At 44.8% G+C, this 14613-nt stretch overlaps 1 protein-coding gene across 1 annotated transcript in view; it reads left to right on the top strand.

Annotated features, from left to right (window-relative positions):
* The window catches only part of nhej1 (nonhomologous end-joining factor 1), a 20277-nt gene extending 6861 nt beyond the window's left edge, over positions 1-13416 (top strand). The window contains exons 7-9 of the mRNA XM_078291078.1: positions 10981-11170; positions 12161-12270; positions 13006-13416. Coding sequence (XP_078147204.1) covers positions 10981-11170; positions 12161-12270; positions 13006-13086 — 381 coding nt within the window. The 3' untranslated portion in view covers positions 13087-13416. The remainder of the gene's footprint in view (positions 1-10980; positions 11171-12160; positions 12271-13005) is intronic.
* The last annotated feature ends 1197 nt before the right edge of the window (positions 13417-14613 follow it).

Raw genomic sequence — 14613 nt, 5'->3', positions numbered from 1 at the left:
CTTATATCATCATCTTGACTTATTACAGTGAAATTCCTATAGGAATTAAATTGAAATTAGATGTTTTACTGCAATATTGCCAAACTGTATTAATTGTAATTAGTTATTATTTGTAAAAACTAAAATCGTGACACACAGTTGTAAATGTGAGAGCAGCCCGTAATGGAACGGTCACAGGTTCAATTCAGTTTGTAGCTCCGTCCACAGCCGTGTGTCTCGTTCAAGTCGACCGAACCCACAGCCTGTTACTACCTGTGTGCTTGTGAATTCATGTGTATTGAAGCCTTTTATCTGGTCAGTTTCTGGAGTATGAAACGGGTCGCTTTACAGGAATATACCAGAGTGTATTTTACAATTTGTTTCACACATTTATTGCATTAGCTGGAGGTTTTCAGTCCAACTGGAGTGGAAACCAGACTGTTTACCCCTTTAGAAAAACAACATTAACAAGAATATTTTTAGGTCATGGAAAGCGCTCCGACTTGGTTATGGAAAGTTGTGGAAAAGTCTTGGAATTTTACATGGGAACCCTGGTAATAGGAGATGAAAACTGGCTGTTTTTCCTGCTTTTTGGCACCCTGGATCCCATCCCTGAACAGGACAGTGAACCATCAGATCCCACAGAACGGGGAAATGTGTCCCATGCCGAGAAATCCTTTTTTCTAGCGGATCAAAGTGCAGCGTTTTCTGCCGTCCGTCCGGCTCCCTCCGCCCCCACCTTCCCTCTCCTCTCCTCTACCGAGCGTGGCAAATTCCACCGGGCCACGACAAGGGCGCCTTCGGACCAAAGTCCAAACTGAAATAAAATGTGTCTGGGAAAAATGTCGCCGGGACACGTCAAAGAGAGAGTCACACTCGAGACGAACCGGCGGGGAAGAGATGAGAGAGCTGTTCCGTCCGTGTGTGTGTGTGTGTGTGTGTGTGTGTGTGTGTGAGTGAGAGAAAGGGTGGAGGTGGTTGGCATGTGTGTGTAGTATTTATCTATAAGGGGAGGGCCTCTGCACGCTTGTGTGTGTGTGTGTCTGTGTGTGTGTCTGTGTTTGCGTCTACACTGTGTACTGTCTGAGTCCATCTCCATGGCTCCGTTCACACTGCAGGCCTTCATGCTCAATTCCAAATTGCTGCTCACATCTTACGTTTTTGGATGACTTCATATCTATTCTTGGATGTAACATATATCTGATACCAATGTGAACTGACAGTGATGTTGAAAAGACACATTGTGCAGAGTAAGGCTGCAGCTGACAATTATTATCATTATCGATTAATCTATTTATAATTTTTTTTGATTAATCAAATAATAATTTAGTCTATGACAAGTTCCCAGAGCCCAAAGTAATTCTTCAAATTGCTGACTTAGTGTGGCCAGCCAAAAAACCCAAAGTTTGGTATTTTTACTTTTAAAACGATTGATCGGCTATCAGATATGTAATCAATTCATTTTCTGTCGATCAACTAATCGATTAACGGACTGAACTGAGGCATCTCTCTAAATACCAATCAAGTCGGCTATCTCTCTCTCTCTCTTTCCATTGTTGTGTCTCTTTGTCCTCCATGCTAACGCTGCTCAGCCAAGCCGACATTCAGGTGAATGACATAAAATGTACTTATTGTCATGGCAACACTAACAAATTCTGATTTGAGCGTTCAAATACAAGCCTCGAGATTCGATCTTTGCAGCATATATCTGTAGTTCAAATCAGAATTGAATAAATGCGATAAATGAATTGGAAAACATCAGATCTGAGTCACATGTGAACGGGGAAAAAAAAACAGAATTGTGACACTTTCAGCTGCAGTGTGAACGCAGCTTATGTCTCATCAGTCCTGTAAACTTTATAAAGTCCCACCTCAGGTCCCCACCCCCAAACCCCAAACCCCTATACTGGGAACCTGTGCGTCACCGACCGGTCGGCCCGTCCAGATAATGGCCCCTTCACCTCCGCTCACCTCCGCAAACACCGACCGGCCCGCTTGACCGTAAATCTCGCTCAGTGGCCGCTGAAAGATGCCTTTTATCTGCGGTAGATGACACAGCTCACCATCAAAGCAGAAAAAACCTGCTAAAGGCTATTTTTGGCGGATGATTTTCCCCTGTAAAATGAAAGTAGGTGAGGGGGAGGGGGGCGGTCCTGTTTTTCTCTGTTTGCCTCCCACAATCCTTCCTTTCCACTCAGCCTTTTCCCTTGCATCCTACACTAACACCTTTCTTTAGCAGATGATCTCATCCAGAGCGACTCGCAGTGTGCATAACAGCAGAATAAGCTTCATTTTCTACATCGCTGACTTTACAAGCGACCAGAAGCGAGGTCAAAGGTCAGAGCCACAGGAAATATAGAGACTTGTATGTCTCTCCTGTTCTAGAAAAACTTCAGTTTTGGTGTTTTTCTTCCTCGAATTGAAAGTTTCCACGGTTATTTATGTGTCGAGTGCCAATAGTAAGGAGCGCAAGGGTCAGAGCCGCAGCTCTCTGGCAAATATTTCCAAAATCTTCCTACCCATCATCCCCCTGTCTCATTTCCATATATGTGTGTGTTTGTGCCTGCGCATTTGCGGCGTTGCCTTTCCCACACCAAGGGGATGAAAGAGGTTTGCGTAGAAAAAAAAAAGAGACGGAGGGAAGAGAGACAGTGAGAGAGAGATGATGACAGGAGGAGCGCTTTTATTTTCTACTCCAGCTTTCCATGGAAGCACCCCCCCCCCCCCCCCCCCCCCCCCCCCCTCCCCCTCCTCCACCTCCACCTCCACACCCCCTTTGGCCACCACACAAACACCCCACCCAGCTCAGGTCAACATTTACATGGGCGGAATTAGCCTGCTCTTCCCACTGATACACACACACACACACACACACATACACACACACACACACAGATTTAACTTAGGCTAAAGCTGGTCATGGAGCTGTATGATGAAAAAAAAATGCTCAGATCCTTTTAGGATCACATCAACTTCCCTCTGGACCTAAATTTGGAGTGTGTGTGTGTGTGTGTGTGTGTGTGTGTGTGTGTGTGTGTGTGTGTGTGTGTGGTGTGTGTGTGGTGTGTGTGTGTGTGTGCGTGGTGGCAGCAGCCCATGACTGTGACCTGGCAAGGGGAGTGTCCGCTTGTCCACACAGCACAGGCAGTGACGCATGCTTTTGGTTTTGAAAGCAGAGTGTGTGTGTGTGTGTGTGTCACTGAGGGTGCTTTTTATCTCTGTGTTTATGTGTGTAAGAGACAGAGAGAGACTCTGTATGTGTGTGCATGTGCCTGGCACACGCCTGGCCCCGCTGTGGTGACGCATGCTTTGGGGTTTCGGTGCTGAGTGCAGAGTAACGTTGTGACAGTCAGAGTTTTTGGCGCGGCGCTCGGCCCGCCTGCAGCAGAGTTACAGTTGTCAGCGTCAAATTGAATTGTCACCGTTTGGGAAAGTCGCCCGCATCCTGTTTCGAGTGACGGTGGCTTGACGGCTCCACGGCAGCTGCGCAGTAATGTGATGACATATGACAATTAGTGGGCGCTTCTGACCAAAACACCTTCCTTGAACTGCACAGCATCACAGAATGCTGCCAAAATATTGCGGCTTCCAAATTTGGTGTTTCTCCCGACGTCTTACTCCAAATGTTTTGCTTTTCTTACTTGAATTGAAAGTGTTTATGCTCATTTTTGCGTTGAGTGAGCTTCATGCCTGTCGGGCTGTTGAAACCTGTTAAACACAGCCATTGCACAATTTCCCAAAAAACATGGGCATCAATAAGAAAATAAGCATAACACAGCCTAGTTAATATCTGCTCGGTTCAACCAGAGGCTCTAAGTTAGAGCAGGGCAGGAAACTTAATTTTTTCATCCGCTGACCACAGTGGCCGATGGATTCCAAAATACACACTTTGACTATTTTACCAGACAAACGTGACTTCGAGAAAGGAAAAGAAACTCCAGATATTGGTTGGTTTCATGCCAAAGTGCCTAGTGGAATAGAAAAACTTAAACTGAATTTCCCATCCTGATTAGGAATCTGTGTTAAGGTTCTCTCAGATGCTGCGAGCACATTGGGGCGAAAGGCAGCAGGGTGTGATTAGGGAAGTGATTAGGGAAACCATCCTTCACCTGAAAGACACAGGTTCAAGTCCGCCATGTTGGCAAGCATCCAACCTGCTGTAGTGTCCTTGATGAAGACACTGAACCAGCTCCAGGGAGGCCGTTTTGTAGCAAAAAAAATTTTCTTTTTGCTTGCAAATTTACGAACGGAGATCAAAAAAGTATCAGATAATTTCATAAGTGAACTTATACACAGCATAGAAACAGAGGGACCAGGGAAGAAGGAGAGAGAGAGAGAGAGGAGGAGGGAAGAAATGAGGGAGGATAGGAGAGTAGGAGAGAGGAGATGAGGGTGGGAGAAGGTGGCAGTGTGAGGGCATCAGCCAGCACTTGTTGCCTTTCTCTCCCTACATCCTCTCTGTTCGTCTCTCTCTCTCTCTGTATTTCCATTCTTCTTCTCTCTCTTTCTCTTTTTTCCCTTCCTCTCTTCTTCTCCCTCTCTCTCTCTCTCTCTCTCTCTCTCTCTCTCTCTCTCTCTCTCTCTCTCTCTCCTCATCTGTAAATCATGACAGCCGCTCTCATAAACAGGAGCGAGAGGCTCTTTATCTCACATACCTGAGGAATTCAGGGCCTGGGTGGTAAGTAGGTGGGGCCGGGGCCAGTCGAGCCGTCAGGAGTCGGAGGGGGGTGAGGAGGGGGTAAGGGGGGGGGGGGGGGGGGGGGGGGGGGGGGTGGGGGGGGGGTTGGCAGTCAGACAACACTGGCCCAGTCACAGTGGCCCGGCGGTGGCGAGGCCCCTGGGTGGCACACATTGGCATTAAAGCTGCACAAGCAAGATTTAGTCTTATCAGCGTCAAACACAAAGTGGGGCTGCAACAGAGAAGAGCGTCCTTGACCAATTAAATTCTGCTCTCTGGACGAATCTTGAGTGACGAATCCAAACTTCAGAGTGAAATCCAAACTGTCTCCTAACCAGCAGCAGAGAAAGCTGGACTCTCCAGCGTTAGATCTTCTCCTCTCTCGTCTCTTCGGTTTCCTTTGGTATAAAAGCATCACAGAGCGGCCGGTTGGGAAACTGCTGTGTGACGTTTACTGACATCACCGCACAAGACTTCTGGGTACTGAAGTCCTTCAATTTCAAACAGCTACCTGTTGTTGTCACTTGGGGTTTCCATGTGCAAAATTGCCTAGTGCAGCTTTAACACGGAATCAGCACCCATGAAGCTGGATAATTGTGTTGCACCGGAGAGAGTAATGCAATTTTACTTAACATTTTGAGCATTCAGCTGACTTTAAATTTAATTTAAATTTAAAAAACAAGACAAAAAAAGCATCTTGACACTAAAAGAGCCTTTATTCCACTAACCTACCACTGGAGGTAAACTCTGTGTGAAAACTCTTACCCAGACTTTTTGGAGTATGTACTGTATACCTCAATTTTTGAAACCTAGAGCTTACAAATGGAAAAAAATCTTTTTGCAAATTTCAGATCCCGGTGTTCACAAACAAACTTCAGAATACACTGAGAACTCATATTTAGCGGTCACATACTGTCAGCTCCTGAATCGATAGCTCAGCCAATAAATTTGAGAGTGGAAAAAATGAGTAAATCACAACGTAAACAAAGCTGGGCGTGGGGCGACAGCGTTTCAGCAGGGGGCGTCATGAGAAACCACGGCTCGGTCTCCGCTGGTGTGTGTTGTGTATGCAGTTAGAGACGTCCAGAGCGGGTTGAGCAGTGAAACTGAGAAGAGCGGCTTCAAAGTTTTTTTTTTCCTGTCACGCCAAAAATATTGCTGGTACAGAAGTCGACTGTATATCATTTACTAGCATTTATGGGTCTAATTTTTTGTTGATATGAAATGTAAACCCTAGTGATGACCTTTGACCTTTTTAAAGCACACAAAAAGTAGTTGCTGCTGTTTGCCTTTGTAGAGCAGCGCTGTTTGGCATTTTCTTTCTCTATATGTTTTAGTGGCAGCAGGTGATAAACGCAAGAGTGAAGCTGCTGATTTGTTTTTGTGGACTGTCTACCTATCCCCTGTCGAAAGGGGGGTGGGGGGTGGGGGGGGGGGCGGGGGATGTACAGTGCCGCCATGGGGCGCAGACGGCCTCTGCCCTGGGCTCAGGCTGTAATTGAGCCCCAGGCCTTCAGGGCCTCAGTAATCATCCTTAACTGATAGCCATGTAATGCTCTAATAACCGTCTTGGAGGCCCCTTTTCAGGGTGCAGGACAGAGGAAAAGATGGGAAAACATACCCAGCTTCCAGAATCGCGCCCCGCCCACTTTTCAGATTTTGTGGAGCGATTCAGAGCGTCTGGTGTTGCTCTAGTCAACGGCTTGTTCTCGCTCGGACAAACAATCGAGCCAATCGGCGCCTTTGCGGGCGCTTGAACCGTTCGTGCAATGATTTTTCATTTGCGTTTCGGCAGAATAGATTTGTTGAAGTCAGCCCCTGTCATACTGTCCTTGCAAAATCAATATTTTTATCAAAATCGACCGACATTCTTGGTAAAGTTGGTAAATCCACTGGCTAACCATGTGGAGGCTGACTGGCTGCAGCATCAGTGTGACTGAAGTAACGTCAGAGCGGCCGGATACATCAGTCACCAGTGATTGGTTCAGATACGTCAGTCACTAGTGATTGGTTCAGATACGTCAGTGACCAGTGATTGGTTCAGATACGTCAGTCACTAGTGATTGGTTCAGATACGTCAGTCACTAGTGATTGGTTCAGATACGTCAGTCACTAGTGATTGGTTCAGATACGTCAGTCACTAGTGATTGGTTCAGATACGTCAGTCACTAGTGATTGGTTCAGATACGTCAGTCACTAGTGATTGGTTCAGATACATCAGTCACTAGTGATTGGTTCAGATACGTCAGTCAGATACGTCAGTCACCAGTGATTGGTTCGGGGAAAATCAGCCCCCCCACACAGAAAACAGCTAACGAGGAGGAACTCTCAGGCTGAATAATGGAGTGGGAACCAAATGGCCATTCAGTCTGAATACCAGGCGAGGGAAAACACACAGATCTTCCTCATCCCTCCCTCCCTCCCCCCTCCTCCTCCTCCTCTCCTCTCTAGTTGCACACAGTTTCCACAGGGTTGTCCCCAGGCTCGGGCCTGTAATTAGGCCCTCTGCGGCCTGGCCGCTCCGCTGCGCTCTCCCCCTCTCGGCTCTCCAGCTGCCGGCCACTGGGCAGCTCCGCTGGGCCGAGCCCCGGCCTGGACGGGGCGAGTGCGGCGTCCCGCAAAGAGATCATGAGACTGTGAGGCAGTGCAGCAACACAAAACACAGCAGCGGCAGCAGTCCGTCGGCACGTGAACATGTCAGATGCAATAGCGAGTCTGTCTTATGTTACTCTCTGTTTTGTTTGTCCCGCTGCATCTGCTGTTCCAGCTCTTCACACTTGCCAGTGGGGCGGCTGCTTGGTGAGGCGGCACGACGTGAATGACTGGTGCAGGAGGGGATCCCAGAGTGTCTTTTAAATTAACAGTCCACATGAGGCTTTCCTCAACTGTCAGAGGATAGATTTTTGTCAACCAGTCAGTCCCAAAGCTCTGTTTTGCACCTGCCATGTTTTAGATTTTCCCCCAAACTCGATGTCACTAACTCTAAAGTGGACAAGCATGTGCAGAAAGAATATTATGTATTCTAACCAAAGGAAGTAGTTGGTTTGAGCATTCACATGCCCATCAACCGCTAATATTTTCCTTTTGAAAAGAGGAAGTTTTGTGCCAAACAAAATTTCATTTGATATGGGCTGGTGTATTTTATTTGAGGTGGTTATATGAGGCATTTTTATTCTGATTGAGCTATTATTCTGATTATTAACAGATTATTAGTCTTGATGTAAACCTAGCTAGTGGTCCAGCTTGGCTCAGATTAACAGCATCTTCTTTCTCATCACTCTGAAAGGAAGATGTGACGACAAAGGAAAGGTAGAAGGGATCAGGACGTGAACTGAAGCGCTGGATGGCATCAGGCCAGAGAGGAAGAGAAGGCGGAGAGGATCTGGGAAGCGGAGACAGATTTATGGTTTAAATGTAAAGCGAAGCGCTCGGTTAAGACTTCACCTGCCTCTGTTTGTTTTGCCTCACGCCGGCCGCCTGCCGGGTGTGTGTGGAGAGAGAAACGGGGAGTGTGTGTTGGAGGTTCAAACACACACACACACACGCTTCACTAAGATGTTGTTAGTCGTTTCAGCGCTGTCTAGTCCTATTAACCATTGAATTGTTTTTCTGAGGTTCCCAGTTTCTCAGCACTTTTACATGATGAAAAAGTCCTAAATATATCAAATTGATTCACTTGTTATTTAGGTATTGGGAGAATATACTGGAACATATTTCCTTTTGTTAAGTGAAATCCCATTTAGACATTCATAAAGGTAACACACTGCAGACTATCCTGAGCACTGTGGCCTTCTTACACATTGTTTAAATGCAAAGGCTTTTTTTTATTGTAACATCTGTCTCTCTATATATATATACAATATATAAAAAGAACTAAGTGCATATAAAAAAAATACAAGCATTCCTTTACGTTTTCCTCTTAAATGTCAACAGCCTTGACACTTTTCTAGTTATTTATACATTTTAGCGACTTTAGAAATGTGTTGAGTAGCACTGATGATGGTCTGAGGACTGAAACATTTGTTGCTATTAATTCATGCTTGTGCACCTGAGCACTTTTTTTGTTTTTTGGCACTTATTTCTAACTAAAAGAAGAATTTTGCATGTATCTCAGCATGCATACTCCTTCACTGAGGCTTTTTTTCCCAAGATCGGTGGTGTGCGGGTTGCTCCGCTTTTGATTTGTGAAGCTAAATTCATTATGCATCATAATTCTCATGTTCAAAATATGCAAATTCATTTCTATACACTCTATTGTGATGCAGTTTTACACAAAATATGCTCCTCCAGTTTGATTCAAAGAGCTGACCCCAGTAGTCAGGGTTCAACCGGAAAGCGGCACACCGTCTCGTATTCGGGACAGGAAGCTGAGGTCAACAACAAAAAAACGAGGATGAGGATGAAGAGGATGAGGGCGAGTAAATATGAGACACGCCGGCACCAATCCCCCCCACCCCCTCCCCCCCGTCGCTCCAGACCCCTTGAAAAACGGCCCCTCAAAAACAACAACAGCCCGTCTAAAAGCGGAGCTGTTTACCAGCTAATAATAGGGGCGACACCAACTCTCCTGCCCCCTTCCTTTCACCCCCTCTGCCTTCCTTTCTTGGTCGGGCTGCGGGCGAGGTGAGATGCCAGGCAGCTCGATGCCCTGCAGTCTGCCAGCCTGGAGGAGGGAGGGAGGGAGGGAGGGGTGGAGTTAGGGGGCGTGGCCAGCAGGTGAGCGCTCCTCCTCCTCCTCCTCCTCCTCCTCCTCCTCTCCCTGGTTGGAGGACTTTGCTCTTTTACGAGAGCGGCGAGGCCAGAGGAACTTTCCAGAAGAGCGTTACACAGCATGAAAAAAATGGTTAAAGGTTATTGACCCGTAGGAGTCACTTTGTACCTTTTTTTTTCTTTTTTTTTCTTATTATTTCCACCTTCCTACCGGCTGAGCACCAGAAGATAACAATATGCTCTACTAGCTGCTGTGCTCATATCATATGTTTCCTGAAGTACTGAGAGGGGGGTGGAGCTTTAACGGTTCAAATAAGACGAAGGCAGTTGATTTCAGCGATCCAGCAAAATTGAGCTTAGTGTTTCAGATCATATAATCTGAAGTGAGGCGGTTGGCAGCGGGAGAGAGAGGGGGATGTTGGGGGGGGGGAAGTGAATAAGAGAGAGAAGAACGTCGGCTTTCTGCTGGCTTTCTCTCCCCGGAGCACATTGGTTTCTCTGTGCCCAAAGGAGAACTAAGGCTCACCAGAGCATACATTTATTTTTACGATATTTAAACAAACAAATAACAAAAATAAATCAATGCGAAACCTCGAAACCTGACCAAAGTGTGTTTAGGAGCCCCTTCTCCCTGACAGCGAGCGAGAGACCACCAATTTCTCCTGGTCAATATTTGAGGAGCTAATTTGGAGAGTTTGTCCTCTCCGTTCGGGGGGGGGGAGGAAAAAAAGCAGGATTTAGTGAATAGCGTGTGTTTTTCTACGCGTCGGCCGTGCGTTCGCATAATGTCGCATGAGTTTACACGCACCCTTATCTGTCAGGCCTGCGGTCGCCCCGAGTGTGTGCGCATACATGATCTGCGCACGCGCTTCCTGCCTCCAGTCGCGTTGTTCCTGCTCGCCGGTCTACCTGCGGTCAGCTGTGCCAATAATGCAGCTTTGATTAGAGGCTTATCGCAGCCCGGTCGCACCCTTCATCACACCTCGGCCATGTGACCGCCATACCTGGGCCGTAAAACAAACATACCCGAAGGCACCAGACCGGGGGCCAAGAGGAAGCTTGAAATCACGGCTTCAATATGCGCACTTGATGATTCCATTTTCATTTTTATTGCTTTATTGGTACGGCGGCCTCACTTAACAGTCATCTCTAAATCCAGAGTTCATTCACTTCTGTTTATTCAGGGTTTTTATCCAGGTCTGAAAAGTATGAGAGTATGGAAACTGAATTTGATTGATATATTCTTTATCTTGTTTCTTTTTCATTGTCTGGAAGTGTTTTTATTGTGCCTTTGTGTTTATTTTGTGTCTTATATGCCTTGCTGCAAGCCAAATTTCCCTTAATAAAGATACTGAAATACTGTTGAGGTTCAATGCACAATACATTTTATGTAGTTGTTGACCTGCTGTTGACAGATATAGCGATGTAGTTGTCAAATTTCCCAGCCACTATCAACACATTGAACATCAACACATTTTTTTAGGTGAGATTTCAGTATAAGTTGGTTTTTTTTATCTCACCCTGCAGATAAACTTTCACTTAAACTCTGAACTCTTAAACTCTTCATTTATGTTTCCCATCTTTCTAACTCTCTTCCCTCCTCCCCCCCTCAGGCTCTGCCGCAGGTTTGTTCTGGGCGGCAGCAGCAGGAGGGTTTGGGGTTCGATGCCGAGCTCCAGGATCTGTACGGGACCGTCGTCGCCCACGGAAACACGAACGCACGTAAACGCAAACTGTCAGAGAGACGTTCCTCCGAGGAGAACCGGCCCGCCGCCGAGGAACCTGACCTCGCCCCGTCTCCAGGTCTGATCCATACCTACACAGCTCAACATTTACTTCTAACGGCTTTGCAATTAACAAAATCACAAGTGCAGGACGCAGCAGTTACTCATTAGAGGGAAAGGTGTTTCTCATGATCTCATTATAACACAATGAGCAAATCCTAACCGTCAGCCTCTCATTCTCCACCCTCAATGTTTCTTCCAAAGAGCTGAAAGCCAAATTTTTTAGAAAAAGCAGTGTGAATATATATATAGATCAAACCTGTTGATTTGTGTGAGTCTCTCTAAACACAGTGTCATAATGCAGTCCGATATTCCTCACCACCCATCAGATCCCAGTCACCCAGTTCCACACACACACACACACACACACACACACACACACTAGTGATATGTGGGTTGACTTGTGACGCGCAGCAGGTCGGCGGGTTAGCGTTAGAAAAAAATCTGTCTGAATAACTTTGCGTAGGTTGTGGGCAGGAGAAAATAAAGTAATAGTCATAAAACGTACCATATATTCGTGGCTGTATAGCTAACAGAGATAATAGTGGAAAAAAATCACAACACTTGGGAAAACCCTCATGAAAAACTGCAAAATGAAGAGTTCAAAATCAAGAAAAAGGAAGGATGGATGTCATCTTACATTCATGTGGACAGCAGCAACATTTGTTTATGACAGTAAACGTATTTTGGTTGGAAATCACTTATTCTGGTGCATCATTATTTTAAAAAAGTGTGTTTATCATTATCGGGCAATATAATTTATAATATTATTAATTATTACATACATTGCTATACGATTTATATAATTATCAGTCAATTTTATAGTGGTTTAAGATACATTCTTTGACATTTTAACCTTTTTGAGTAGTGCGTGTTATTTCCTGATCTCTAGAGCTGACCTGCACATCACTAATACACACACACACACACACACACACACACACACACACAGAGTAATCCCACTGTCAGTGTGTGTGTGTGTGTGAACGTCCATGTCTCCGTACTCCAGGTGAGGCGGCTGTGAGCAGTGAAGCAGGTGAAGGCGACAGAGAGCAGAGCCGGAATGGCCGGGGGGATGCAGCTGGAGCCAAGATGGCCGCCAGAACCGCAGAACAACAGGTACCGCAGGGAGAAGAGATCAGCAGCACGGCCTTTACAGTTCTCACAGATTCCCATTCTAATCTAAAATGAATCTAAACACTTTTCTTAAAGTTTGAAAAACAACCGACATGGTATATTTGTTAATTAAGCAGATCGTCTTAGTTTTGACTTGATTATTTATTGCATTGTCGTCTTATACAAATATGTGAGTCAGCTTTTGCCTCCTCATTAACTCCTACAAATAAGTTGTTATGGAAATGCCCTGTATTCACCTTTTCTGGCAATTTAATCTCTCAGTTACATCATTCAATCCTGAAAACAAAACAAAAAAGGAAATCATAGTAAACTTAAACAACTTTTCCAACTGTAAAACAGACTATTGTGGGTGATTTTTACTTTGAGTTCAGAAAGAATGGCAGTTGGAGGCATTAACAATGACATTATTAATAACAGAAGTTTGACAAAATGGAAGAAGTGATAAGGCAGACGGCTAATACAACTATATCCACAATATATCCACAAATGGAAGAGCTGAACCTAGTGTTTTGAAGGAGCTTATTTATTAAAAAAGGGGTCAAGGAATTAGCCTTGCAGCCCCGACAGCACCTCTTGAAAGTGGGACAGAACCAAAAATGTCTGGTGAATCCTTCCAGAACCAAACTGTGAACTAAACTTAATGGGAAAAGCGTACAGTATACCAGTATGTCCAGTCACCCAGTGGGAGACACTCTGCTCTCCCTCTGTCCTCTGCAGTCTCTACCTGTCACGGCCGACCCTGCAGAGCGACCCGCCTCCAGACCAAAGAAGAAGAAAGCCGCTGGACTCTTCAGATGAGCCGCAGCAGTAGGAAGCAATAGACGACAAAGTGCTTTGTTTCCATTGGTGTTGCAAACCGTGTCTTGTTTTTAACATTCTGCTTTCAAGAAGGAAACTATTTTATAGTTAGGAGGTCATCAGCTACTTTTAAGTATGGTTTTGATTCGTTTACGGAGGTTTTTAAGTGGAAAATGTATTTCAATAAATGATGTTTTTATATTTTAATGATTTTGTGATGTGAGGCATTGAACACCAACTCATGGCCTTTGGCTCGGCTTAGACTTTGTGCAACTGATATAAATTTTTACCTTTGAAGTCATGATAATTGCTGAAACATTCATTGCATATATTAACCTATGTATTTCAGCTACATTATTTGAAATACATCGGTAATTACATGGATAATTACTTGTATTTTTTTTATTTTGTATTTGACATGTCTGAAAAAATAACCTGCATGCAATTTGTAACAAGGTGGGTTAAATCTCTGGAGAGTTTTTTTTTTTTTTTTTTAAGTGCTGAAATAATCTTTGGCAGAAACCAGACCTAATGGAGAAAACATGCTATTAATCCAATAACTTTAATAATAAGAAGAAGAAATAACTGTATAACACTTAGCAAAGTTACAACGTGCTGAAAAATAAAGGGAACAAAACAAGCATATTACAGTCGGCTAATAAAGGGACGGATGACTTAATTAATACAGACATCTCATCGTTTAGTCTTCTTTTCCCATGTAAATGAACCAAGTGCTTAAAGATGGCAGCTTCCTGTTTGATGTCACTGCTTGTTTCACAGTAAGAAGTAGGAAGAATGTTAAAATGAATATTAAACGGCTTATCAGGAATATTAAAATGTTGTAATTGCGCCTCAGTGGCCACATTGCATACGGTATAATTGTGAATTTCTCTCATCTAATATGAGACGCACGTCCACATTTCACCAGAGGGGTCAAAGGTCAGAGGGAGCCAGGAGAGCAAGGACTCTGTCTGTTGCGGGGTTCAAACCTGTGACGTTACGGTTACAGGACGGTGTCTCTGACCCCCAGGACGTCCCGCTGCTCAAACATCAACATCTGCTCAAAGATCTTAGGGGAAGTTGTGTGAGATGTGTGTTGCAGCGTCAGATCGGCCCGGGAAGCTGAATGACGTCAAACCAAGATGCAGCCGTCTATTAATACTAGAGAGAAGAGTGGATTTTGGCTAAGAGAAGGCCAACAAGCCATCAGTTTAATTCTGATTACTGTTTTCTTGCGTTATTCAGAAAATCTACTGTACTGGTTTGTACAGAAAGTGGATATAGGACAAATTCTAGAGGGAGATTTTGAAAGCGGAGATATTTCAATTCTAAAATCAAAACAGCCGTCTGACTGACTGCTAGATTGTGCTCGGCCTTTTCTTCTTCCTAGTGTTAAAGCATAAATTCAGGAAGACACTTTAGCTTCCTTATCACAGTAAGTTTCACAAGAAATTGCCGTTTCTGTTTCTGAAGGGTTTCATTCGAAAAAGCTATATATCCATTTTGGAAAAAAAGTTTGAAAAAGAT

Source organism: Centroberyx gerrardi, chromosome 21 (assembly GCF_048128805.1).
Source record: "Centroberyx gerrardi isolate f3 chromosome 21, fCenGer3.hap1.cur.20231027, whole genome shotgun sequence".
Lineage (NCBI taxonomy): Eukaryota > Metazoa > Chordata > Actinopteri > Beryciformes > Berycidae > Centroberyx > Centroberyx gerrardi.
The sequence above is the reverse complement of the archived record's forward strand: the minus strand, read 5'-3'. Positions and strand labels throughout refer to the sequence as shown.